Source organism: Nothoprocta perdicaria, unplaced genomic scaffold, assembly GCF_003342845.1.
Source record: "Nothoprocta perdicaria isolate Ctin4 unplaced genomic scaffold, notPer1 scaffold_117, whole genome shotgun sequence".
NCBI classification, from domain to species: Eukaryota; Metazoa; Chordata; class Aves; order Tinamiformes; family Tinamidae; genus Nothoprocta; species Nothoprocta perdicaria.
In genome coordinates, this window is record NW_020454283.1 from 2,121,492 (window position 1) to 2,146,712 (window position 25,221).

At 44.3% G+C, this 25,221-nt stretch overlaps 2 protein-coding genes across 3 annotated transcripts; both read left to right on the forward strand.

The window, feature by feature from the left end:
- The first annotated feature begins 445 nt into the window (after positions 1 to 445).
- On the forward strand, positions 446 to 3,773 carry AGMAT (agmatinase). Its single transcript, XM_026053586.1, has 7 exons — positions 446 to 747; positions 866 to 1,068; positions 2,168 to 2,216; positions 2,358 to 2,553; positions 2,698 to 2,877; positions 3,142 to 3,226; positions 3,380 to 3,773. Exons 1-7 carry the CDS (start codon positions 446 to 448, stop codon positions 3,451 to 3,453), a joined length of 1,089 nt encoding a protein of 362 aa, XP_025909371.1. The 3' UTR covers positions 3,454 to 3,773.
- Positions 3,774 to 9,016: 5,243 nt separating this feature from the next.
- PDPN (podoplanin) lies at positions 9,017 to 21,864 on the forward strand. Of its 2 annotated transcripts, none has more exons than XM_026053718.1 (6): positions 9,017 to 9,421; positions 17,837 to 17,922; positions 18,247 to 18,376; positions 19,457 to 19,492; positions 19,953 to 20,064; positions 20,726 to 21,864. In XM_026053718.1, the coding sequence occupies exons 1-6, from the start codon at positions 9,352 to 9,354 to the stop codon at positions 20,730 to 20,732; spliced, it is 441 nt and encodes a 146-aa protein (XP_025909503.1). In that variant the 5' UTR covers positions 9,017 to 9,351; the 3' UTR covers positions 20,733 to 21,864. The 2 variants fall into 2 exon arrangements, with proteins under 2 accessions (XP_025909503.1, XP_025909504.1); XM_026053719.1 differs by having other exon boundaries at positions 19,953 to 20,058.
- Positions 21,865 to 25,221: the final 3,357 nt, after the last annotated feature.

Here is a 25,221-nt window from a genome sequence, read left to right on the forward strand (position 1 = left end):
TTTTTTTTTTTTTTTTTTTTTTTGGTCTATTTGCAGTTTTCTTGAGCTTAGATGGTGTTTGTCTGTTTTGCGAGGTTTTTTGGGACATTTTAGTGGTTTGTCAGCATTCTGGATGTTTTAAGCACATAATTTAGAAATCCATGCCACTTTGCTTTGTGAAAATGCTGAAGGTGGCAAAACCTGACCTTTTGTCGGCACACCCCTCTTGCCCTGGTGTAGTGATTACCAAACTGGCTCCAAAAAGGCCATCAGAGGTATTTTGAAGTGAAGCTTCAGTGTTTTTCGGGAAACAAGTGGCGGGAAAAAGTGGCGTGGCGGGAACAGATGGGGAAGAGGGGGATGTGAAAGCCGTGCCAGGGGAGGCTGGCCATCCAGCTGCACTTTGGACCCTGCTGAGGCTGAGCCACAGTGTCCAGCTCCGCTCCAGTGAGAGGCTCTGGGCAGGATGCGGCGGCTGCTGGGGGCTCTTCGCCGTGTGTCCCTGGGAGCCAGGATTTCTGCCAGCACCTGGCGGCCGTGGCTGGGCGGGGGCCAGCACCTGAAGTCTGTGGCTCTCCTTCCCAGTGCCCTTAGCCGCTGTCTCTCAGGCTCCAGCTTCAACATCCCGCCCAGTGCTGAGTTTGTGGCCCGGCCCTCAGGAATCTGCTCCATGATGAAACTCCCCGTCCAGACCTCAACCGAGGGGCTGGATGCGGCATTTATTGGCATCCCTCTGGACATCGGCACATCCAACCGGCCTGGAGCCAGGTCAGGACCTTCCCGGGAAGGAGAGCCAGCGAGCCAGCGCTTCCTTCTGTTGCCTAGATCCATCCGCATCCTGCCATCCCAGGGGCACGTGGGAGCTCTGTCTTCCCTCTCTCCTCAGGTTTGGTCCTCGTCACATCCGCGCAGAGTCGGCGATGCTGCGACGCTACAACCCAAGCACCGGGGCTGCCCCGTTCGACTCTCTCCTGGTTGCCGATGTTGGGGACGTGAACGTGAACCTCTACAACCTGCCCGACAGCTGCCAGCGCATCCGTGGCCACTACGCAGAGATAGTGGCCTCTGGCTGCGTGCCCCTCACCCTGGGTAAAAGCCCCCGTGTCAGCGCTATCCATGCTGCCCCTTCAAACTTGGATCCCTTACTTGCTGTCATAACCCCAGGCATGTGTTTCTCTCCGAGGGCTTGGGCAATGTGGCCCTGGCCAGGGAAGCTGGCTCTGCAGGGTGGATGTGAGCATAGGACTACCAAGCTCGGTAGGAATACCAAGCTGGGGGGAGTGGCCAACACTGCAGAGGGCTGTGCTGCCATCCAGAGAGACCTGGACAGGCTGGAGAGTTGGGCAGTGAGGAACCTCATGAGGTTCAATAAGGACAGGTGCAGGGCCTGCACCCGGGGAGGAGTAACCTTAGGCAGCAGTACAGAACAGAGATTGACCTGCTAGAGAGCAGCTCCGCAGAGAGGGACCTGGGAGTCCTGGTTGACACCAAGTTAACCATGAGGTAGCAGGGCCCTTGTGGCCAAGAAGGCCAATGGGATCCTGGCTGCATCAGGAGGATGTTGCCAGCAGGTCAAGGGAGGGGATCCTGCCCCTCTACTCAGCTCTGGGGAGGCCACATCTCGAATATTGTGTGCAGTTCTGGGCTCTCTGGTACAAGAGGGATGTGGAGATTCTAGAGAGGATTAAGCGTGGAGTAACAAAGATGATTAAGGGACTGGAACATCTCTCATATGAGGGGAGACTGAGTTGGGCCTGTTTTCTTTGGAAAAGAGAAGGCTGACAGGGGATCTGATTAACATGTATAAGTTCATGAAGGGGGAACGTAGGGAGGAAGGGGCCAAGCTCTTCTCAGTGGTGACCAGTGACAGGATCAGGGGCAATAGGTGCAAGCTGCAACACAGGCAGTTCCATCTCCCTGTGAGGAGGAACTTCTTTACTGTGAGGGTGCCAGAGCCCTGGAACAGGCTGCCCAGGGAGGCTGTGGAGACTCCTTCTCCAGAGGTCTTCAAAACCTGCCTGGATGCCACCCTGTGCCCCGGGCTCTGGGTGTCCCTGCTGGAGCAGGAAGGTTGGACTAGATGATCTCTAGAGGTCCCTGCCAACCTTGAACGTTCTGGGATTCTGTAACTAACGTGAAGATCAGCCTGTGTGAGCAACAGGTCTCAACTCTTCCCCGTCCCTTGCAGGTGGCGATCACACCATAACGTACCCAATCCTGCAGGCTGTGGCAAAAAAGTAAGTGTCAGCCCTGAAAATACACAGCCAACTGGAAGTCCCTCAGCCCCATCACCCCCCGTCTCAATGGGATCCAGACGTGGGACTGTGATCTTGCCCCGGGGAAAGCACCGGGGTGACATCCTGTACTGCCTCAGCCAGGCATGGCCCCGTGGGGCTGGTGCACGTGGACGCTCACACCGACACCAGTGCTGCGGCGCTGGGCGAGCCCATCTACCACGGCACCCCTTTTCGGCGCTGTGTGGACGAAGGACTGCTGGACTGCAGGCGTGTGGTGCAGATCGGCCTCCGTGGCTCCTCCTATGCCCCTGACGCCTATCAGTACAGCCGGGAGCAGGTAACTGGCCCCACTGAGGGTCTGGAAACCCTCAGATGAGAGGCCATGTCCAGCCTTTGGCTCCGATGGGAATGGCAATGCCCCTTTCCTGCATGCTGTCCTGCTGCTCAGCTCTGCGCTGACCACAGCAGCCTCTCTGGGTAGGGTTTTCGGGTCGTCCTGGCTGAAGAGTGTTGGCTCAAGTCGCTGGTGCCACTCATGGAGGAGGTGAGGGAGCAGATGGGGGACAAACCCATTTACATCAGCTTCGACATTGATGGTCTGGACCCCGCGTATGCCCCAGGGACTGGGACACCCGAGATAGCCGGGCTCACGCCCACCCAGGTAAGCGGGACCATGGTTCTGTTTGGGTGGGAAGGATGACTCCTTGTTCCTGCTAAAGGAGGGCCGACAGCTGGGGTCTTCACCAGGCTGAGGAGAACAGAGAATTACCTGGAGATCCACATTAAACCCATGCCATTTGGTCTCTCAGGGCTTTAAGTGACGGGTTACACGGGTTACATAAAATGTAGAACAAGAAAGAAGAACCTGAAGTGTTTTGCTGCATTGAATACATGTTTTTTACTCCCAAATCTTTTTCCTTCTTAGGCTCTGGAGATTATTCGCGGCTGCAAAGGCCTGAATATTGTGGGATGCGACCTTGTCGAAGTGGCACCAGTATACGATGTCTCAGGTGAGTTCGATCAAACTCCCCTCCGAGCAGATGGGAGTTTGAGAGGACTGCAGTGTCAGGCTGTGACTGCTGTGGCTCCATGCAGCAGGTGCTGCTAGCCAGCTTCACAGGGGTGTAAGGTATTGCTTATTTTATTTCTTTTCCTTTCTGTAGGTAACACTGCCCTCTTGGGGGCAAATCTGCTCTTTGAAATGCTGTGCGTGCTTCCCAAAGTGAAAACCCTGTAAGGGCAGCTCCTGTCTCTCCCCTGGACATTTCTGCCACTGCCCCGACCCTGTGTGCACAGAGGCCCCGGGGACCTGTTGCAGTTTGAAGCGGGCAGCGGGGAGGAGATATCAAATACTGTGGTAGCTATAGGCGCAACTCTGTCAGTATCACATTTACGAACTGTAACAGTAACTGTAACAGTCTGTCAACTGTAGGTTCGATCGCCTTCCAAACGAGTAGAGTTCGTGAATAGCATGATTTATTCAAATGCAACATTTACAAAGCAGGTTTCGGATGTCTGTATGGAAAACTCTTTATTACAGTGTGGAAATTGTAGCTAGCTCTGATGTACACATGTGCAATCATCACTCACTGCTGAAGATGGGAGAGGGCTGTCAGTCTTCAGTAGTCTCCTCAGGCAGCATCCTGGGAGGGGAGGGGAGAAAAGGGTTTCAGCCCATCATCCGGCTCTCCTGAAGTCCAGGGTTGCTATCCTACCTTTCGCCCAGCTTCCTCTATGCAGGATTGTGAATTCCAACATCTCGTGGTCACTGCCGCCAAGACTGCCCCCAACCCTCACATTTCCCATTAGACCATCTCTGTTTGTTAGTAACAAGTCTAGCAGCACCCCTCCCCTTGTTGGCTCCTCAACCACCTGCATCAAGAAGTTATCTGCCATGTTCTGCAGGAACCTCTGGGACTGTCTGTTCCTGGCTGTGTGGTTTTCCCAGCAGATACCAGGGTGGTTAAAGTCCCCCAGGAGGACCAGGGCCTGTGATCAGAGGCTTCTTTGAGCTGCCTGTAAAAGGCTTCATCCACTTCCTCGTCCTGGTGAGGAGGCCTGTAGTAAACTCCCACCACCGCATCACCCCTGTTGGCTTGCCCCTTTATCCTCACCCAGAGGCTCTCTACCCGCCTTCCATCCTCTCCTATGCTGAGCTCTATGCATTCCAGTTGCTCTCTCACATAAAGAGCAACTCCGCCACCTCGCCTTCCTGCCCTGTCCCTCCTGAAAAGCCTRTAGCCYWCCATGGCCACATTCCAGTCATGGGAGCTGTCCCACCATGTCTCAGTAATTGCAATGAGATCATGGCCCTGTAGCCGCAAGTGCATCTCCAATTCCTCCTGTTTATTCCCCATGCTGCGTGCGTTTATGTAGAGGCATTTGAGTGGGGCTCCCAAGGTGCCTCTCCTCCTTGTCGGGCCAGCTGCAGCCTGACTGTGTGCGCCTACAGAAGTCCTTGTATTTGCCCTTTGGCCTCTTCAGGCCCAGAGCACCCTTCACAGGCCACAGCACTAGATTGCTGTGGGTGGTGTGATGGGCCATCAGCCACCATCTCGTCTGCCACGCCATTGATACCCCCCTCAAATCTAGTTTAAAGCCCTCATGATGAGCCCAGCTAGCTCCTGCCCCAGTGCTCTCTTCCCCCTTTGAGAAAGATGGACCCCAGCGGGTGCCATCATGCCTGGTGCCATGTAAGGCCTCCTGTTACCAAAGAAGCCAAAGTTATGGCAATGACACCAGCCGCGGAGCCACGTGGTAATGGACTGTACCCTGCTATTTCTTTCTATATTGCTGCCAGCGCTGGGAAGAACCGAACAGAAAATGACCTTTCCTCCTTAGTTCACTTTTTATATCTCTTTTTATATTTACATGGAGCTTCAGTGATTTAAGTTTTGTTATGGATTTGTGGAAAACGTCTGCTTTCATTTAAAGATAGAGTCAACTGAAGAGCTCGAGCATGCTCCATGAGGAGTACTGGTACCTCAGAGGCGAGTAACTTGGGGACGGAGGTGCGTGGTGGCATAAATGAGCTTATAATGAGCTTATAATGAGCAAAGTTCATCCAAAAGGAGTGATTTGCCACTAGTACTAACTCAGAAACCAATAGCTTATCGTATGTCTCCCATGGGGCAGCCACCGTGCAGTTTATCAGTGGCCTGGCACAGGGAACAGAACAGAATTTGGCTGCCGAGGCTTCACTCTGCTCCACCCTCTGTTCCTCCTCTCCGCAGCTGTGAGGAGGGCAGATGGTGCTGCCTAGGGAACCGTGGAGGAGCAGAGGCCCTCCTCGACATGACCACTGTGTCTCACCCCAAACAGGCTTCCGTAATGCCATGCTTTCTCGTAGGCCCTAGTTTTTCTCCAAGTTGCTCTTTTTCAAGCAGTTCTTCAACAGGTCGCACCAATGGCTGTGGTGTGCTGCCGGCCGCCGGGGGGCTGAAGGAAGGCCCGTAGGGCCCCCCAGTACTATGTGCACAGAGGTGCTTGGAGGCCTATAGGGCACCCTGGACCGTGCGCATGGAGGCTGTGGGGGGCTGTGCCAAGGCCAGTAGGGCCTCCCTGGCCCTGTACCTGCAGCCGCCCTGAGGCGGGGGCGGCACAGAGGCCCGTGGAGCCCCCCTGGCTCCCTGCACATGGAGGCCCTGGGGGGCAGCACCGCCGCCTGTGGGGCCACCCTGGCCTTGTGCACACACATGCCCCAAGGGCCAACACTGAGCCTCGATGGCCACCCCAGCCCCATGCACACGGAGGCCACGGGGGGGCGCATGGAGGCACGCAGGCCCCCCTCCACAGCCATGAGTGCCCCCTTAGGGGGGGCACATCGAGGGCCATAGGGCCTAACAGGCACTGCGCACGCAGAGGCCATGCGAGGCTGCACGGAGGCCCATGGGGCCCCTCTGGCCTTGTAAGAACAGCAGCCCAGGGAGGCTGCACGGAGGCTCATGGAGCTCCCTGTGCACGAGGAGGCCCCAGGGAGCTGCACAAAGGCCAATGGGGCATTTTCCCTCCCTCCCTTCCTCCCTCCCTCCTGCCATGACACGGATGCCCTGTGCAGGCTGTATGGAGGCCCTTAGGACCCACCTGGCCCTGTCTGCATGCCCTGGGGGACAACACCGAGGCCTTTGAGGCTCCCCTGCCTCCTGTGCGCAGAGGCCCCGGTGGGGGGGGGGGGCTGCACCAAACCCTGTAGTCCCCCCCAGGCCTTGTGCACACAGAGGCCCCAGGGGGCTGCATGGAGGCCCACCGAGCCTCCCTGGCCCTGTGTGCACAGGAGGCCCCAAGAGGCGGCTCCGAGGCCTGTATGACCCTGTTGTCACTGTGCACACACTCAGAGGCCCATACCGCCCCTGCTCCCATGCACGTGGAGGTCCCGGGGGGCAGCATGGAGGCCCGCAGAGTCTCCCTGGCCCTCTGTGCACAGGAGGCCGCAGGGAGCCGCACCAAGGCCAGCAGGGCGCCCACGCACACAGACACGCTTGGGGGGCTGTATGGAGGCCATTAGGGCCCCCTGGCCCTACTGCACAGCTGCCTGGCGGTGCCAGGAGGCCGCACCGAACCCTGATGGCCACCCTGCAGCCCGGTGCACACAGAGGCCCTGGGAGGGCCACACAGGGGCCCTTCGGCCCCCTCCATAGGCCTCCGGGCAGCCTCGCACGGGTGCCGTGCACACAGGGCGCGAGGGCCCTGGAGCCCCAGCTCTCTGCTTCTGTGGCACCTCCCAAAGTTGCAGTGACCTCTTCAAGGGATTCTTTTTTTCAGATCAGAGGGGCTTCAGCATGGTCTTGCTGTTTTAATCCCTTATTCAGTAACATGTCCTTAGTAGAGGACAAGTTCCTATAACTAATTTCCAAATTATTCTCAAGAATCCAAGAAAGGTCCGAGTCCTTAAGAACAATTTCACCTTCAAAAAACAACAGTAAGACCCATTCCTAGCATTTTCACCTCATTGTTTTGCATCTTCAGGCAAATTTCTTCCCCTTGAGGGTGCCTGGATACTATGATCTAAACTAGCTTTAATAAACTCTTCAAGTTTGATGAAACTTTCTGAAGAGTTTCTCATGAGGAGCAGTCTGGAACAGGAAGAACTATTCATTATTGGCAAGTACAATAGAAATGATAAAAAGTATTGGAAGTGCTACTGGTGTCTGGATGTTTCTAATTCCTGAAAGCTCAAGAGCTTCAGATCTACACCTAGAATGTGGTGCAGTTTAAAGGAAGAACTTAATCCAGCTAATAGCCTGAGCCCTAACAAAGTTATTCATAAGCCTACAAAACAAATTTGCATATAAGAAAGAGCATAAAGACAACAGGTCCTCACAGCACCTTGGAGGAGAATGTTTCTTTGTTCTTCATAAGGATTTGTTGACCTAAACCTTAGAACAGTCATGCATTTGTTTCAGTTTGTCTTTCACAGCATACCATGTCCTCTTTTCATTCCAAAAATACTTACAGAAATCCAGACATTCCCTTCTGATAAGGTTCAGAATGATTTTGTTTTGTTATTTGGAAATACATTTTATTAAAGCTGACATATCCTCATAGCAAATTTCAGGTTCAAAGAATAGCTTTTCCCAATAAGCAAATATTCTCTTAAATAAATTTGAAGCAGCATTAACCAGGAATAATTAATCCTAGATTGTTAGATGAGTCAAGGCATACTGAAATTTAGCAACAGAAATCTTCTATTGTCTATCTGCATTAATGCTAGTAATGCCTGCTACCTCTTTGCATTAACAGTGACTTTTCATGTTTTCATTCTAGTCTGCCAAAAACCCAAGATACAGTAAAGAACACAGCTATGGCACCATCATTCAAGTTGATAGCTAACAAATTACTTTGGCACTTACTAGTTTAAATAGTAAACAAAGCCCTATGGACTCTTTATTATCATGGCATCCCTGCTTATATTTATCTTGATTTGCTGCTTCGTATCTCAGAGTGTCATGGGGTCTTAATAAAAGCTGAGACACTTTCTGAGCAAGACAACCTAGTTTGTATTTTATAAACTTATATAAAATATACATATTATATATAAAATGTACTTTATAGATATATATTTTGAAAGACCACTTCTCCTACAAGTCCGCAGCACCCTTCTGTGGAGGTTACCTTCTCCAAAACAGATCCAAGACAAGGGCAGATTCAGAAAAGGGTTAATAGAAGTCACTGCTCCTAGAGCCCTGCTTTAACCCCAACCTCTCCATTCTGACCTATTTGACAGCATCAGCTTTGCTACCTTTTTGTTTCAGATATTGGTAGAAGGGGTTAATCCGTCCCTGCATACACGCTGGCTTGAGAAGCCCCAGAAAAAGAGAGAAGCAAAAGCTACTAGTGCTCAGACAATTGTACAACTGTGCTCCACAGTCCCACATGGCAAGGAAAAATCCTCCGTCTCTGTAAGGCGAAATTAGGACATCCTGGCTTGCAAGACTGTGGGCAGGATGGATGCTGGAGCGCAGGTATGGTGTCATCTGAGGACATTGAAGCTAGGAGACACACAGAAAGATTCAGACAGTATTTACCAGAGAATTAATGCTCTGCTCTATAGCTATTTCAGTGCTCCTAAGTGCACATTTATTACCACATTTATTCAGGTAAACATGGGACCTCTCTTTAAAAAGAAAAAAAAACCCCTTTCAGTTCACTGCTGCAAATAACAGGGAAAGAAAAGATGCCTTTAGCGTTGCTCTTTAAATAATTTTAAGAACAATTTGCAGAAGGGAGGGAACTCCCTGTCCATCTCACTCTGGCAAAACTCCCCTTCCCCCTTTGCTAAATAAGAGCCTTCTAAAATGCTCAGCAGCTCCTGTAACTTTAAACCTGGGCTGAGATCATAATTTTAGTACTGACCAAACAGTGTGGGAAGGGCGGGCCCAGCCCTTCTTTTTGAGACCACCTTAGACAAGCTCCCACCCCTTTGCTAAAGAAAAAAACCCCGACTCCGCTCCGTTACTTTTCTTTAGCTCTATAGTTATCATCTGGGGAAAAATTTCCTGCCGTTAAAGGAGTATTTCAAATACCAAAGTATTTTCTGCAGTGACAACTTGCTGTGAACTCAGCTCTCCTCTGCATCTAAAAAAGTTGAATCCTTCTGGTCTCAGGACAGGAAAGCTGATCTCTAACCAGAGCAAAAATGTTTATTAAAATTCAGATCGTCATCTTCGTGCTGGGGAGCGTTCCTTTCACAGCTCTTGCTGAAGAAGGTAAGAAAAAGCTTTGATTAAAATGATTTCCATTGATTCCACATAATTAAAAGCTTTTGTGCTTGCTCATATGCAAAATAATTGCTCTTTGCTATTTATAAACTTTCTTTTGAATTCAGAAACTATTACTGAGCATCTACTATGGTGGTATCCGAGGAGAGATAGCAAAAAGTTTCAGACTGGTAGAATTATGCTCTACTGAGAAAAGACTTTCTGCATCTGTGCAGGGAAGGGAGCAGTTTGCAAGAAATTACCTCAGCAGTTCTTGGAAATATGTTTAGTTTCACTATGTAATATATGCAAAGGAGACTGCAAGCCATAATTTAGTTGTCACTGATATTTAGGTGGTGAAATTCTCTGCTATGCAAGTCACATAAAAATCTTTGCAAGCAGCCTCTCCATTCAAGAGCTTCTGTCCTTTGAGGCACTGCTAGAGCTCAAGCCCTATCCATGGTTTTCCTAATACTGACGTGGGTCATAAGCAATACATATGAGGGAAATTATTAAATAGGAAGAATTACTACTTAACATAGGTTTGGAACATCTTAGTCACCTACTCAAGACAAGTTTATTTGGCAAACCATTTCTTTTAAATATAAGAAAAGATTAAAAATATGCATTGGAAATTAACCCCAAATATGTATTAAAAAAAAAAAAAAGAGGAAGACTCTGGTTAATTAAAAGTAATATTCCARGGCCATCACAATAAAATACAATCTACATAATATTTGAATGTATTTGCAAGTGAATTGGCATCAGGCAAAGGACTCCATATTCCTGCAACAGTGCGACACAGCAACTGTTGCTACAGAAAATTGGTGTTCCATGTTGCAAGTAATAGTTTTCTGGAAAAACACCTCGAAACTCAATCCATTAGTTCTCCAAAMCAAAAAAAAATCTCATGATTGATTTGAATTTTCAAACCCGAACTGAAAGATTAGTTAAGTGATAATCAGTATCACTGTTAGAAATAGCAGAGGTGCCAATTCACTCTACAGGTGAGTTGGCTTGAGACTTTACACATTGGCTTGAGACTTTAACCAAAATTTTTGGTACTCCATATGTGACGATATCATAGAATCACAGAATGCTTAAGGTTGGAAGGGACCTCAGAGGTCATCTAGTCCAACCCTCCTGCTCACGCAGGGTCACCCAAAGCAGTTGGCACAGGGCTGCGTCCAAGCGGGTTTTAAAGATCTCCAAAGAAGGAGACTCCRCAASCTCTCYGGGCAGCCTGTKCCRGGGCTCTGTCGCCCTCACTGTCTAGAAATGTTTCCTTAAGTTCCTGAGGAACTTTTGGTGCCTCAGCTTGTGGCCGTTTCCTCTAGTCCTGTCACTGGCCACCACTGAAAAGAGGCCGCCCCCTCCTCCTCACTGCCTCCCTTGAGGTATYTRTASACACTGATCAGGTCCCCCCTCAGCCTCCTCTTCTCCAGGCTGAACAGGCCCAGCTCTCCCAGCCTTTGCTCACAGGGCAGATGCTCCAGGCCTCTGATCATCCTGGTAGCCCTGCGCTGGACTCTCTCCAGCAGCTCCACATCCCTCTTGTCCTGAGGAGCCCAGAACTGGACATTGCACTTGGGGACACCAGGCCAAGCAGTTCTGTGGCYGCTCCATTCCGTACTTCACACGCTCCTGACCCTCACAGCAGACAAGAGAATCTGTTTTGAATAACAGAAAACTGCTCTATCCAGGAATATGTTTTACTTTGCTGGAAAACTGCAACATCTGGCCCAAACGGAGAGGCATAAGGGGGGGRAAAAAAAAACCAAAAAAAAAAACCAAGGAAAAACACAGGACTTCGGAGTAATAAATGAAATAATCAACCCGGCATCCCACGGTTCCAGATCCATACACTATTCTAAACCAGATCTTCTCTTCATATCAGTACTATTCAATACTTGATTTGAAAGACACATTTAGGGCTTGTCCTCCCATAGAGGATAGTAAACAATATCTAACTTCTGAACGGGCACAAGAGGAGGGAGGGAAAAGGACAAAACAACAATTGACATGTAGTCCCACAAGGATACACTGAGGCACTGCTCCTATTTGGAAAAGGCTTGCAGCCATCCTACTCCCGATGTTTACCCTCGGTGCTACTCCGATGTTTACCCTCGGTGGTACTTCAATGTCTACCCTCAGTGCTACTCCGATGTTTACCCTCGGTCGTACTCTGATGTTTACCCTCRGTACTATTTTCCAGTTGAAACCTTGTTAGCCAAAGAAGTGTTATAATACTTGGTGCCTGCACGATTTTAACTTGGTTTTATGGCTCCTGTAGCTTGCATTGACTTCCAAGGACTGATCCAGAACTTGCCTTACAATACTTAAGGCACTCCAGCTGCCTGTGTCTCTTTAGCTGAGTTTTATTCTTATCCTATTATGTAAGTTTTATTATTTATGATAAATAATAAAATAAAATTTTTACTTTATTATTCATCCCAGACATTGGGTTAATTTCCTATGGATACCCCAGAAAAGCAGWCTCTGTATATCCTGGAAACTTGGGGATATATTTATATACCACGTGTCGCACTCTGCTGTTTGCTTCTAACCCTCTACAATTATGAGTTAGAACAGACCCAGAATAAGCAACGGCACCGCTGGCATGCACTAATTGCACYGGCCAGAGAGACGAGGCAGCTTCTCCTGCGCAGTATCAGGTGCATTGGGGATCTACAGACGCCTGAACTTCTGGGATACACAGTCTGGCCTGCATGGTTTTGAGAAAAGGTCTCCCAAATTCTGACACCTCTTTCTGATCATGCCAGAAATAAATCTGCAGCTGCCCTTGTGTTGCATTTGAGCACTCCAGTTTCTGGTCAAGACTCAGTCTAAAAGAACAGGTTTTGATAAGGGCCGTCGTTCCAGGAGGATTACTCCAGTAGCTGTCACATATCATGAACAAAAATTAATGTGATTGTTAATGAGTTATCACATGTCAGAGCTGCATTAGCTGTCCATGTGCTCACTCTTAAGCAGATGCAAAGTCTCAAAACAATACAGGAATATATTAATTATATACATGCAGTTTGTTTTCTCCTCTTAAGTGCAAATGGAGAGAGGTCTGCCCGTTCACTTAAAACCTGTGAGTTAAATGCAAGCATGAATCTATGTAACTTTAGAAGTGAAATAAATCTTCAAAGTTTTAAAACTCACAGCTGTGCCTTTTAATAGCTCACCTTGCATGGTGTAAGCTACCAGCGGTGAGGCCACATTCTCAACTTCTGTGAATCCATTTCCACTGAGCCCATGCATTAGCTCCAGAAGATCCAGCTCTTGGAAATACACTGCAAAGATACGTAGATAAAAAGTAGAGAGATCATCTCCCCAAAAGGTAGATGATCAAAAATTGATAAAAACCAAAGCACAGTTGACAGCTTGCAAGCTGTTGAGCTCCAACAGGAGGGTGTGTATTGTGCTGCTGAAGCAAGCCTTGCAAACCTGTGTATCCCAGCGCAGACRCTGGTGGCCACGCGCAGCACCGGAGGGTCTCGTGCGTGCCGGCCTCACTGACTGTTTGCTTTCGGTCTGGACGTGGCTGAGGGGGAGGTTACCGGACAGGAACATCCCAGCCCCTCGCTGCCAACAGGCAGCCTCGGAACAGGTCTGYGCAGCTCCGCGTGCGCCCACCACAACCACAGCTTAAATTAACGCTGCAGCAAAGCTCACAGCCATGAGCACACAGCTCAGTGCGCGCTATTTCATAACAAGATGTAGGCCGGAGTACAGGAATGCTGGGAAGCGCTACAGACAAACAAACGAGGAAAAATAAGGAAAAAAAACTTACTTTTGATTTCCAACTCCATGTCTCAGATGCCTGGCCAAAGACTCCCAAAGGAAGTAGAAGCTGTGGCACTGCACATTCTCATTTTGCTTTATGGTTGCTTCATGTTTCCATCTTTGTTGATTACAACTAGCAAAACATTGGCATAAATTATATTAGAAAAATCCTTTACAAAGGCACAGTTCAGCTGTGTGTACTATTTTAGACCAATGTGTACTCTTAGGAGGACCTGAATAGTACATGAGCTACTGCTAAATCCCTAAAGGGGACCCACTTCATTCTGAATTCATATTTAGATATTTTCACAACTCTGAAATACCTCCAAATATTAGCCAGTATGTTATCAGCTAATATGTCAGACTGAAAGTATTTGAATGTGTGCCTGCTATGTGGCAGTACATAGCAAACAGTGAAAAAGGATTGTGTGAACAAAATCAAAGCTGAACTCGTTTCCATAGGCAGTGTTCAAGCAAATGAGCTGGAAAAGATCACGCAAACAGTTCCCGGGCACAGAGGAGGGGACAGTAAGCAAGGAGGATAAGGCACCACAGGAAGGAACCTCTGCAAGCTGACAGCTGTCCAGGGCATCTGTGTGCAGCCTCCAAGGTTTGGGAAGGAAGTGGTTCAGGGCAGAGCTTTTCATTACAACGACCAGAGGTCATTTCTTAATCCCTTTCATCTGTATTCACATATCCCTGTATTTGTACACGGATTGTTTCGTGCTTTTCCCTCTGCGAAGCTGAGCTCGTGGGAAGTGTCTTCAGCTCCAGCACTCCTTCCTTCCCAGCCGTGCCGGGATAAACACAAAGCACTGAGTGCTGCTGGTTTGGGTGCTAACAGGGATGCAAGGGACTTGTTCCTTGGCCACATTATCTCCAGTCTTGTTGCCCCACTCAAACCTGTCCTGCTCAGGGAGGAGATAGTGCTAATAAGGGGAGCAAAATCCTTCGCTGAGGATATTTTTTCAGCAAGATGCATGRTATAACTCTGAAGTCAGTGCACTTGGACAAGAAATCTCAGCTGTAATATGGTAACATTATTAAAAGCAAAAACCTGAGGATTTATCCCTAGTTCTACAAGAAATTCTACAAGTAATATCTTATAACGGAGGAGTTAGCCTTTCCTTAATAATCATGTTTCTGTGGCCGATTTTATCTTGTATAATAGAAAAAGCTTAGTAAACTATTACTTTTTTTTTTTTCTTCAGCCTTGTTTCATTCTTTTTCCTACTGATCATGAGTGTATAGCAAGCTCTTAAACTGCAATTTTTTCTCTGTCTATCCCAGTCAAAATGTTTTGGTTTTGTGTGGGTATCCGACGGCTGGGCATTATTAAATGTAACGTTGAAATATTCAAAAGACATGCAATTATTTTAGAAACAGACGTACGGTTCTTTGCCACTCAGCACTCTGGATTTAAACTCTGGCTTTATTCCCCTGGCTAAACGAGGCGCAGCAACAGAAACCATCTGTAGCAGGGTGTGGCGACCACAGGAAATATTTCTGACAATTCAGCACAACGTTGTCATCGTGAGCTACGCAGCAGCTGAACCAGCTCCGGCAGGCTCTGAGTAGGGCCTAACTCAATCTCTCCTTGGGTACCACAACCTTGTTTTCAACTGCTAGATGCTTCTSAAGTTCAGGGTATTTTGTCATTCAGCTGCCTTCACTATACAAGGCAAAGAATGCCAATTTTCACATATGGAACAGGCAACAGGTACATAGACTAGACAGCCTTGATTAGACAACCTTAGATTAGACAGATATGTACGTTCTCGTGCAGGGGGTGCGACTAGATGATCTCTACAGGTCCCTTCCAACCTTAAGGATTCTGTGATTCTGTGATTTTCTTGTGGACGTTACAATCTAGACGCTAAATATCCCAGAATCAGGCCACAACATGCTACCCCAACTCCCAAAAGAACCAATGAAAATATAAAAACTAGAAATTCCAATACTGTGGCCTCAAACAGGCCAAATCCCAGCAAGCTCTCAGGATACTGCAAGCATCAAGAATTTTGCTGGAGTCATGGGTACAAAAGAGAATTTCAGTCCTTGTTTTAAGAAACTATTACTGGGCTTTTAAGAGAGTGAAAATGCAACAGTCCAAAGGCTCAAAATCCAGAATGTCAGTAACAATCCAGTTCTTCCTTAAAATCAAATTTAAAAAAAATAGCCTGATAAATTTTGTAGTTTTATTCATATTTTAGTGCCTGGACTTGTCTGTATTGAAGAAGCAATCTATAAGAAAAGGGACTCATCTTTAATTATGATAAGCATTTTTAGGAGTTAAGAGGAATTGCAGAGACCAAGTGCAAGACTCACTTTGCTCACACCCAAGTTAAGCTCAAAAAATTAAGCATGCTTCCTCAGAAAGGGACTTCTATTGAAACATAAAACCTAAATAAAATATGGCCAGAAGGGCACGGCTAGCAGACACACRTACATGCAGAGTCCTCCAAGCACTGCCACTTGCTCTGTAATAGTTCAAGAAACAGAATTTGTAAAAAACCCTGATCAGTTAAATCTAATRTCACATCAAAGCAAAGAGTGATACCTCCTAAGTCACCAGTCGCGCTCAATTCTGTATCTAGACAAGGTTAGCAATCTTCTCCTCATCTGAGAGGCTGAAACTCATTCCATTTGGAAGGCTTCCTGTTTCAAAGATGAGCTGAAACACGGATGCAAGGATTCCTAAACCCACTGATGCCTGGGATTATCCAGACTGCTGAGACAGAAAGAGGATCCTCTAATATTTTTCATTTTCAAAAGCATCTTTGTTGTTTTTGGAGGTACCTGAAAGAAATGCTAATGACCAAGTTTTACAACTCATTGCCTTGCCCAACACAACCACTGTGCTTTGAAAGCAACCCAAAGAGAGATTTTTTTTAGTAAACTGTCACTCTATGAATAACAACGAGTAGTGAAATCATCTTTCCCCACGCGGGTCATGGGATGTTTAACCGCTCCATGCTTTCAAAGCAATATTAAACTTTTAAAGATCTCAATTTTCTCCTGGTGTGAGAAGCTGCAGCCTGATAGCAGCTGGGGACTTTGAACTGAAATGGACCCAGCTGGAATTTTGGCAGACAGAAATACAACGATTAATTCACATCTGCAACCATGTATAACCACAAACAGAAAATGTTAAATTCTCTACACCTTTGTTCTGCGACACCGTTTCCTTTTACACCTTCAGTATCAGTAATTCTTTAGGGCTGAAAGCTAYAGCCATGCCAACAAGAGGAATGATCCCTTGAACGAGTTGTTAGTTGTGAAGTTCAGTATATGAACATTTGTCTTTTTCCTCTGATAATTAGTTTTCTCCATCTGTGCTGGTTCTGTTAGTGAACAAAAAATTATTTTCCGTTTTAACAGGCATTGTCAAGCTTAACTGATCCTTAAAATTCATGTTGASCTGATGCAATTCTCTTTACAATTAACATACACATACCAAAATCAAAATACTACAGTTTAAAGGCATTACTTTAGAAACCAAAGCCAAAGATTTTGTCCCTGACTTTGCAGCCCTTGGGATTCCAAGGTGGGAAGCTGTATTCCAACCTATATTAGTCGTCATGTTGGCATAACATGAATACACTTTCTTCATCTGTTAGTACCTAAATTGCAACTTCCACACCCTTCTTTTTGCTCTTAAATAGAGTGTATCTATACCGAGCCTTATAAATAAATGCATATAAATATAAAATCCTATTTATAAAATTCTCATTACCGGAATAAACACGGAGTCAGAAATCTAAGTTTAGATTACTGGTGTTTGGTTTCTTGCAGAAAGGAAAGATCTCGGCCGTGTGTCGTTAGAGAGGGGTAACCCAGTAACTCAGCACTGTGCTAGGGACCAAACCGAAATGTTGGATTTCAAGAAGAGTTTGAACAAACTTTTGCTCAGATTACTGAAATAAGCAAAAGTCGGGTACTAAGTTTGACTCCAGATAAGAACTTTCCAGGAGTGTTAGAGTTTATGCATTAGGTTKTTGTTCAGGTCTGTGCCTACGCTTAGCACTTAAACACCAGTATCTAGAATTAGCWGGACTTGCAGCCCAGGCTGCAGAGTAAGCAGCGGCCTCACCTAGCTTTATAATCATGCCTGTTTATGAAACTGGAGTTAACTACCTCTTTGCATCTCATTTTCCCTGTTGATGAAATTTGGGCATCCTTGTGAAGAAAACCAAAGGATTTTGCAGACCAGCAAAAAAGTGTTTATTGCGCCAAGGAGTAGGGATGACGCATATAAACCTAAAAATGGGAAACGGAGACACTGCATGGTTATTTAAAATCGGAAGTATGTGAAATTAGATTTCTGGCATTAGAAGGAAAACAAAGGAACAAATAAAAAAACTTTAGATTTCCGTGAATATTTTCCAAACTTTAGCTATATCCCATATACCCCATATCATGTTTGAAATACCGAACAATGATATTAAAAAAAAAAAAAAACAAAAAACAAAAAACCACGAAGTTAATCCAAATCCAAAGAATTTTGTACACCTAAGTGGACAGATTGATCACTAAATAGATAGCTCATATTTAACATACTTCAATCAAAGCAGCCTGTATATTGAATTATCAAATAAAATTCTAACTTACAATTTTTTTTTATTTCAGCAAGCTCAGTTCTTGAAGGAGAAGAAAGTGCAACCATTGATTTCCGAGACAGAAATGACACAGAGTTTGAAGAATCACCAACTCTGGTGAGTATCATTCTAAATCAAGGTTCCTTTACATTACCCCGAAATTACATTCCTGATATTATCTTGGGTCTTACATTGTCCCCGTGATTTTAGCARTGAATTATAAAGGACCAATCTGAGTTCTAAACTTCTACCAAGGAAGACAAAGCAGCTCACTGACTTTTTTTTTTCCTCTGATCATTCAGCACAAGCCGCTAGAAAATGAGAGGGTAAAAATCCATTCACTTGGAAGCTGGCAAACCCAAGAACTTCAAATGCTTATTTTGAAAATACTGATTTTTCAGTATTTTTTCCCTAATTCCTCATTTTCTCTAATCATTTTAGCTGCCCACCAAAATACACAGTGTAACAAACCTCCTGGAGTTTGCAGAACTGATGACCACAAAAAGTGGAGATGTTGCTAGTGAAGACAGTGATATCACTGCTGATTATGAAGTTACCACTGAAAATGAAGGTAAAATCTTTTTCTTTTCTAATRTACCATAAGTTATTTCTCTTGTCATGATACTATCAGCACCTAGAATTATCCGAGAAGGTCAGATGCCAATGGATCCTCAGCACATTTGCCTCAAGAACAAACTTAAAACTCTGATCACAAGCCACACTGAGAAGTCCTGTGCAGCTGGGAGATCTGTCAATATACTGATTAGACTTCATTAGTGACTTGGAATTAGGCAAGGCAAGTGCCAACCTTCACGCCAGCTGCTTTAGGCATGCAGCCTTTCCTTCAAAACTGGAAAAATCAAATATGGGGGTAGATATTTCTCTGAAATTCTGCAGTATGTGTATTTATTTCTTCTCCTCAAGCAGTTCAAACCAATTAGCTCTAAACAAGTTATGCACAAACACCTCTTTATTTGGCCAGCTTCTTTCCATGCTCTATAGCAATATTATAACCTTCAAATTCATTTAAAAATGCATGTGTTTGTGTCTCCTTTGCCAGCTTGCTTGCCTGCCAAGAGTGGAGGTGTCTTATCTTTGCTTGCTGTTAAAGAGAAGTTATGATTACCAGGTTTGAATTCTAGAAGTACAATTTTCAGACTTCTCATATAGGATATGCAAAACATTTAGAATGAGGTACTGCTAATGAAGTAACAGGGACCCTGTTTCATCTTTACTGGAAATTCAGCTACAAATTTGCCCCTGATTGAGACAAATAACAGTTTACCAGATACACTGAAAATACAGCAAAGCTTTTATTACTGTAATATTTCTCAAGCAATTGAAACCTGATTTCTAATTTAAGACTATACCAGGTATATTCTTATTGATTTTTATGTGATCAGAGTGAAAATTCACTAGTAGGTAGTAGTAGGTTCCGTCACTCTTATCTTAATCTTTATTATTTCAGAGCTCTTTCACGGGGAATTTTTCATGTGGAATTCATGTGGAATTTTTCATTTGCTCATTATCAGAGAAAGAACCTATGATCCTCTACCACTGGGGTGTAATTAAAAGCTCTCAGAGGATATAACAGTCTGAACTTGGATATGAAAAAAAAATCTAAATAATTATTTTGTTTCTGGCTTTGCAGGTGGACCAAGTAGAGAACCAGAAGAAACTGAGAAAGGTATTAAATGAAATAACTAATTACAAGGGCAAGAGAATTTAGCTGCCAAGTGGCAACACTTCCAGACACCATTAGTTATATCCATGCGACGCTCCCTGAACTGCCTCCCCCAACTCACCGGCTTACCTAGGAAAATCTGTCACCACAGGTACCTCTGAGGAGAACCCTCTAGCACGGCAGCATATATACTGTTATAGGCCTGCACCCTATACAGATAATCTTAACAGAGGAATGGCTTTGCAAGTCTCTGTGCACTGTATAGGCATGTCCAGTAAAATCAAGTTTTCAGTCTAGCACAAAGGCTAGGAATAAAAAGAACATACTGAATTAGAAACACTGCTTGAAAGTCCACAAGATAGAAAGTTTTCCCTACTGCCTTGAAGGTACAGAAAAGCATCTGTACTATCAGGAGCCACTGTGTTCCCATGCACAAAATACTAACTGTTCATTTCCTTCTCAGGTGGTCTGGAAACAATTGCACTTGCTGGAATCATTACTGGAATCATTGTAGCGGTTGGAATCCTTGCAGGAATCATAATTGCTGTTGTAAGGAAGATGTCAGGCAGGTACTCGTAAGTAAATTACTAATCAGGCTTTTCTGGGTGTAGCTGAACACAAGCAAGTCTTTGCAGTGTAGTAGTTTTAGTAGTAGACAAGCCTATAAACTGTTGGTATTCAATAGCCATGAGTGTCTCCATTAAAATTAGACAAGCATTTCTCTCCAGGCAAGGTCACCGCTCCAAATTCCTGATACTTCCAATTTGACTGAGACATACCCACTTTTGTTAAACAGTGCCCTGTGATCCATCAGGAGCTGCTAGTGCAATGCATCTTCTGAAACACCCTTGTGCACTTTAAAGTGTCATGGGTACTGGGTGCATGCCCAGGTAATATGCATAAGTTTGGGGGTTAGTTACTGCATAAAGTGGAAATTCACTAAAAAGGATCGTAGGACTTGAAGTTCTTTAAGTGCTGGGTACCACATTAACACTGACAGGTGGTCTTCATTTTACTTTGACTAGTTCTGGAATAGACTAAGTGCTGTTGCAGGCTTAGAGAAAAAAAATCACTAACTACATTTACCACTAGGCAAGAAACAAGTTATACTTACAGTAACTGGGAAAGGAGAAAGAGGYAACAAAAAAGGACAGGGAGGGGGAAGAAAGATCATAATTAACATTTGGCTAACTCCATGAACCACAAAAGATAATATCTTTCTATTTGTTTTGACAGGCCCTAGAAATAGTTGAAACAAGTGACCGTGCTGTTTTATGCTGGTAAATTTAAGTRCTTCTTATCCTATAAGCACTAGAGACTATTCTTGTATTCTGTGTGAGAAGATGATCCATGGAAATGATGGCTGAAGAACTTCACATCTATGGGGATCTCACAAAACTCTSTAAACGACTATTCCTACAGACTTACTGAACATGGAACACCTCACAGGATTTTACTAACAAGGCATAGATTAGAGGAAGTGAAAATTATGCAGTAGGAAAAAGAAAAAAATGCAGAAGAGGGATTCATCCAAAGTGTGATTTACAGGTAACATATGCTAGCTTGATTTTAAACACTGCACGCAAAGGTAGTTATCTTACAGTGCATTTTATTCATTCTGAAAAAGAAAAAAAAATAAAAAAGCATATCCAGATTCTTCTCTCTTAAGCTCACTGAGATACTACTGTATCCTTCAGTGTTCCAAAATGCTTTGGCATGTTCCTCTACCTAATGTTTAGTTTAGCAAAATATGAAACTTCTTGCTGACAAGGAATGAGCTTTGGAGACTGAATTATCTYTGTTTTTCATAAGCAAATTAGGCCAAACAAACCTAAGCCTTTCCACTATCAACACTGCTATTTTTGCCTTTATACCTATGTGCCAAGGTGTGGTAGACCCAGCTGGAACTGACCTACCAACTGAAAACTTGCTCAGCTCACTTACACTAAGAACTTACCGTCTCTTGGTGCGGTGAGGAACAGAGATTGAAGTACACATCCTAAATTAAAGGGTGCTTGGAATATGCCCACTTTTGATGGGTCACTAACCAGTTACTTCTGATGCATAGAAGCTTTTGAATTAATATACACTTTCCTTTATAACAGACTCATTTTCTAAGTGCAAAGTAAACTTGCTTGATCACTATACAACACTAGATCAGATCACATTAACAAAGTATGTCTTTTTAGTTTTCAAAGTGTGCAGAGTTCAAGGAAAAGGCAGTGTCAAATGTCTCACGTTGTCTAAACTAAGGCACTCGCCTACTTGGTATGAAATGGACTTAATTCACATTGCCAGTGAGTAATAAACAAGTCATTTTAGATTTGTGCTGTTTTCTCTGTGCCATGAACTATTATATCAATCTAAGCTTTGGAAATAAAGATGATCAYGTTTTACAATGTTAAGTAATATACTACATATCATTTTCTAACTTCTGTTGAGTATGTTACCATCTCTATGTTTCTGCGATTCTGAGACTTAAACATTTGATGCATTCCTTTGAGTATGACTAAGGAAACTTAGTCATGATGGTCAAAACTAAACAGCTGAGAAAAAATTAGAACCCCGTTGAGTGCACATTCAAGCTCATGCAGAAGGGCACTTCAGTGAATCTAATGAGTTTATGAGAAGGAACAAGAGGAAGAAGCCAGGTGAGCAGTTAGCAGATATTGCAACTGAGCCACGTTTATGTTGTACACATCATGAAAGCCTCCTTTTAGATCTTACTGACTTGAACTTCCCCAAGTTTTTTTGTCTTCAGACCAGCTCACACTAAGAATGATTCTATTCCAGATTTGAAGGCTGTGATATCTAGATGTGTGGTTTTCCTGTCCCATCTGCMAAAAAAACCGCTATTTTCTGATATCTGGATGTAGACAGTAAATATTAGAATGCAAACATATTTGGATTTCAATTACAGTTGACTGTCACTAAGTAGAGCCACATAAAGTTGTTAGAAGTAATGTTTACCAGGAATGCCACTCCTTACCAAAGGTTTTAAAGGAAGGCTGTTTGTAAAGGAAATGGTAATATACCTTAATCTATTTTAGGAGTCCGCGCATCTCAATGTGATTCAGATTGTTACTGTAGAGTAAAACCACACAGTATGTTGTTATGCACACACACGTGACACGGGCTTTAAGGGATTTCTGGTCAGATGCTTGTTAAGTACTCATCTGATGTGCTACAATTCAGATCAAAGCAGGTATCATAGCATTTGTTGACGGTGATATAGTACCATGAAATAAACTGGTGTAACACATGGATGTATTCAATGTGTTACACTGTCAAAGTATATTTGTCCACTTAAGTGATGTGCTTTTCTTCCTTTTAAYATCTGATAATGATTATTTAAGCACTGATTTTTTTTTAAAATCTACTACGTGCAGTTAGCAAAATAAAGTAAAGGGCTAGAGAAAACAGCTTTGAAGATCAGAAGACTTTCATTTTGATGATTCTGTCTACATCAAGACAATCCTGCTTTGGTACTGGTGCATTTGATGTTCTAACAATTCATACTACCTGATGCTTGGAAATCTTAGGTGTAGAAAAACACCCCACTTAGCTTCAAATAAACCTCAGGAAACAACGACTTCTACATGAAAAGCTTCATTTAAAAAAATAATATGTTTTTATGCTACTGAAGAATTCCTAATGCAACTCCCTGAACTTCATCATACAAGAGTTTTAGGAATAACCTCTATAAATTTCTAAGGACATTTACGTTTCTTGTATGAATTACAACTGTGTCCTATGTCTTCATTTTCATCACGATGAAAAAAAGCTCTAAAACACCATTCATTACCAGTTCATGATTTCAGAGAATTTAACACAAATTATATTCTTTTTGTGTGGACTTCAGACCTTTTCTGCTTTCCTGTGAGTCAAGCAACACGTTGGCTTGGGCAACTACTGACATAGCTGAAATGTATGAACATGCTTGCAGAATCTGGCCCCAAGGCCAGGTGATTTCCTATAAATTAGAGCTCATCAGGAAATGACAGCGCCCTGCTTTGACCAGATGGCTGGTTTAGAGTTTTACTCGCATTCAATATATCAACACTTGCTGCTGTTAATTTGGAATTCCTATTCCTGATCATGCTCATTCCTTTATGGTTTGTAACAGTAATGTTCCCTTTGCAGCTTGGCTTTGAGTCATGAATGTGGCTCTCACCAACAGACAAGCCGGCACCAGGCTTCCTGTGAGAAAGTCAGATGTCACTAAAAAACCATAAACAGTTGTCCCCTTATTTGTCTGTGAAAGAAATATACAGAGGTAGCAAAGCATTGCAGCAAGGATGGCTTGATGCATCGATATTTATAACACATCTAGGTGTCAATACAATGATTAAGTGTTCATCATAAGACATTATTTTTACTTTCACAATAAAAAAAAATAAGAACTTGCTGTGCAAACTGGAAATGCCTAGAAATGAATAATTCAATAAATCCAGCACTAATTATAAAGTATTTACCAGAAGAAAAAGGAAATCTCAATCAACTTTTGTAAATTTAGGAAGTGTTATTAATATTTAAATACAAATTAAAATACCCAGGAATTGCTATTTTGAATGGGAATAATTTTCTGTGCTTTATGYACCTCTGTTATGATACTGCAAGTGTCTTATTTAACTGTGTATTATTTAAGAGGTATATTACAAAAGAGAAAGTCCCGTTTGCCACATCACCACTTTCTGTAAAGTCCTCAAATAGCTCGAGAGCCCTGACATATCCGACTGAGGACAGCAAGTGCTACTTCCAGTTCAGGAAACGATAACACAGATTAAGTGATTTGCCCAGGGTTATGTCATGAGTTAAATTTGCCATTTAAGATGCTCTTAAATTATCTGAATTTTTGTTCATTGAAGAAGTAGTATTTAAAGCTCAAAGCTTTGCCTGGCTTATATCATGGCTGAGGAAGCTATTGTATTTGGATTCACTCAAACTATTCCATTAACCATCATCATCCTTTTCCAGAGGGTTGTTTTCTAAGTTGTAATATATTAATATATTCCAGTGTATAGCACCTAGTTTTTTTAGATGGCAACTAATGGACTTAGAGAGTAGGAGCAGATATGTAATTTGACACGAGGTGCCATAATAAGAAGTTTGAATTATGGCTTTGTACACCTCACAGCTGCAGCACAGAGCCATTTATGTATAAATAAACCCAGCATCACACTAGGCATGTGTCTTTGTCCAGGCCTTGTGGATTTAGGCACCAGACCAAAGCCACAGCCCCCACCGCTCTGCAACAAACAGTTGGGCCAAGACACAAAGATCCCCATTCAATCAAGTAGCTCGTTAGGCTCTTCCAGCCTGGAAAAGGCCAATCTTCCGACTCCTGTAAAYGCTAAGTTGGCTAGTGTCTTAGCAGGCAGGCAGTGCTTCACATTCCACACATTTTTAAGGTTGTGTGCCGTTTCCAGAAAGCAGTTGGCAAGGATGATTTTGAGATTTTTAAAGCCAAGTAGTGCCATCCAGGGAAAAAAAGAAATGTAAAAAACAGAGGGAGTTGGGAGAAGAACTGAAATTCTCACTAAGAATTCCTTTTCAGTCACACTTCCATACTGATTAAAAACATAATGGATTTGCATGAGGTATCCCTGAGTTTCTGCATTTTTTTTCCATCTTTTATTATGTGTTTCTTTTTAGACTCAGTTTTCTGACATTTATGCTATAACCCTGAATTCCAAACCTCATTCCTAAGGACAACAGGCAACTAACAAGGG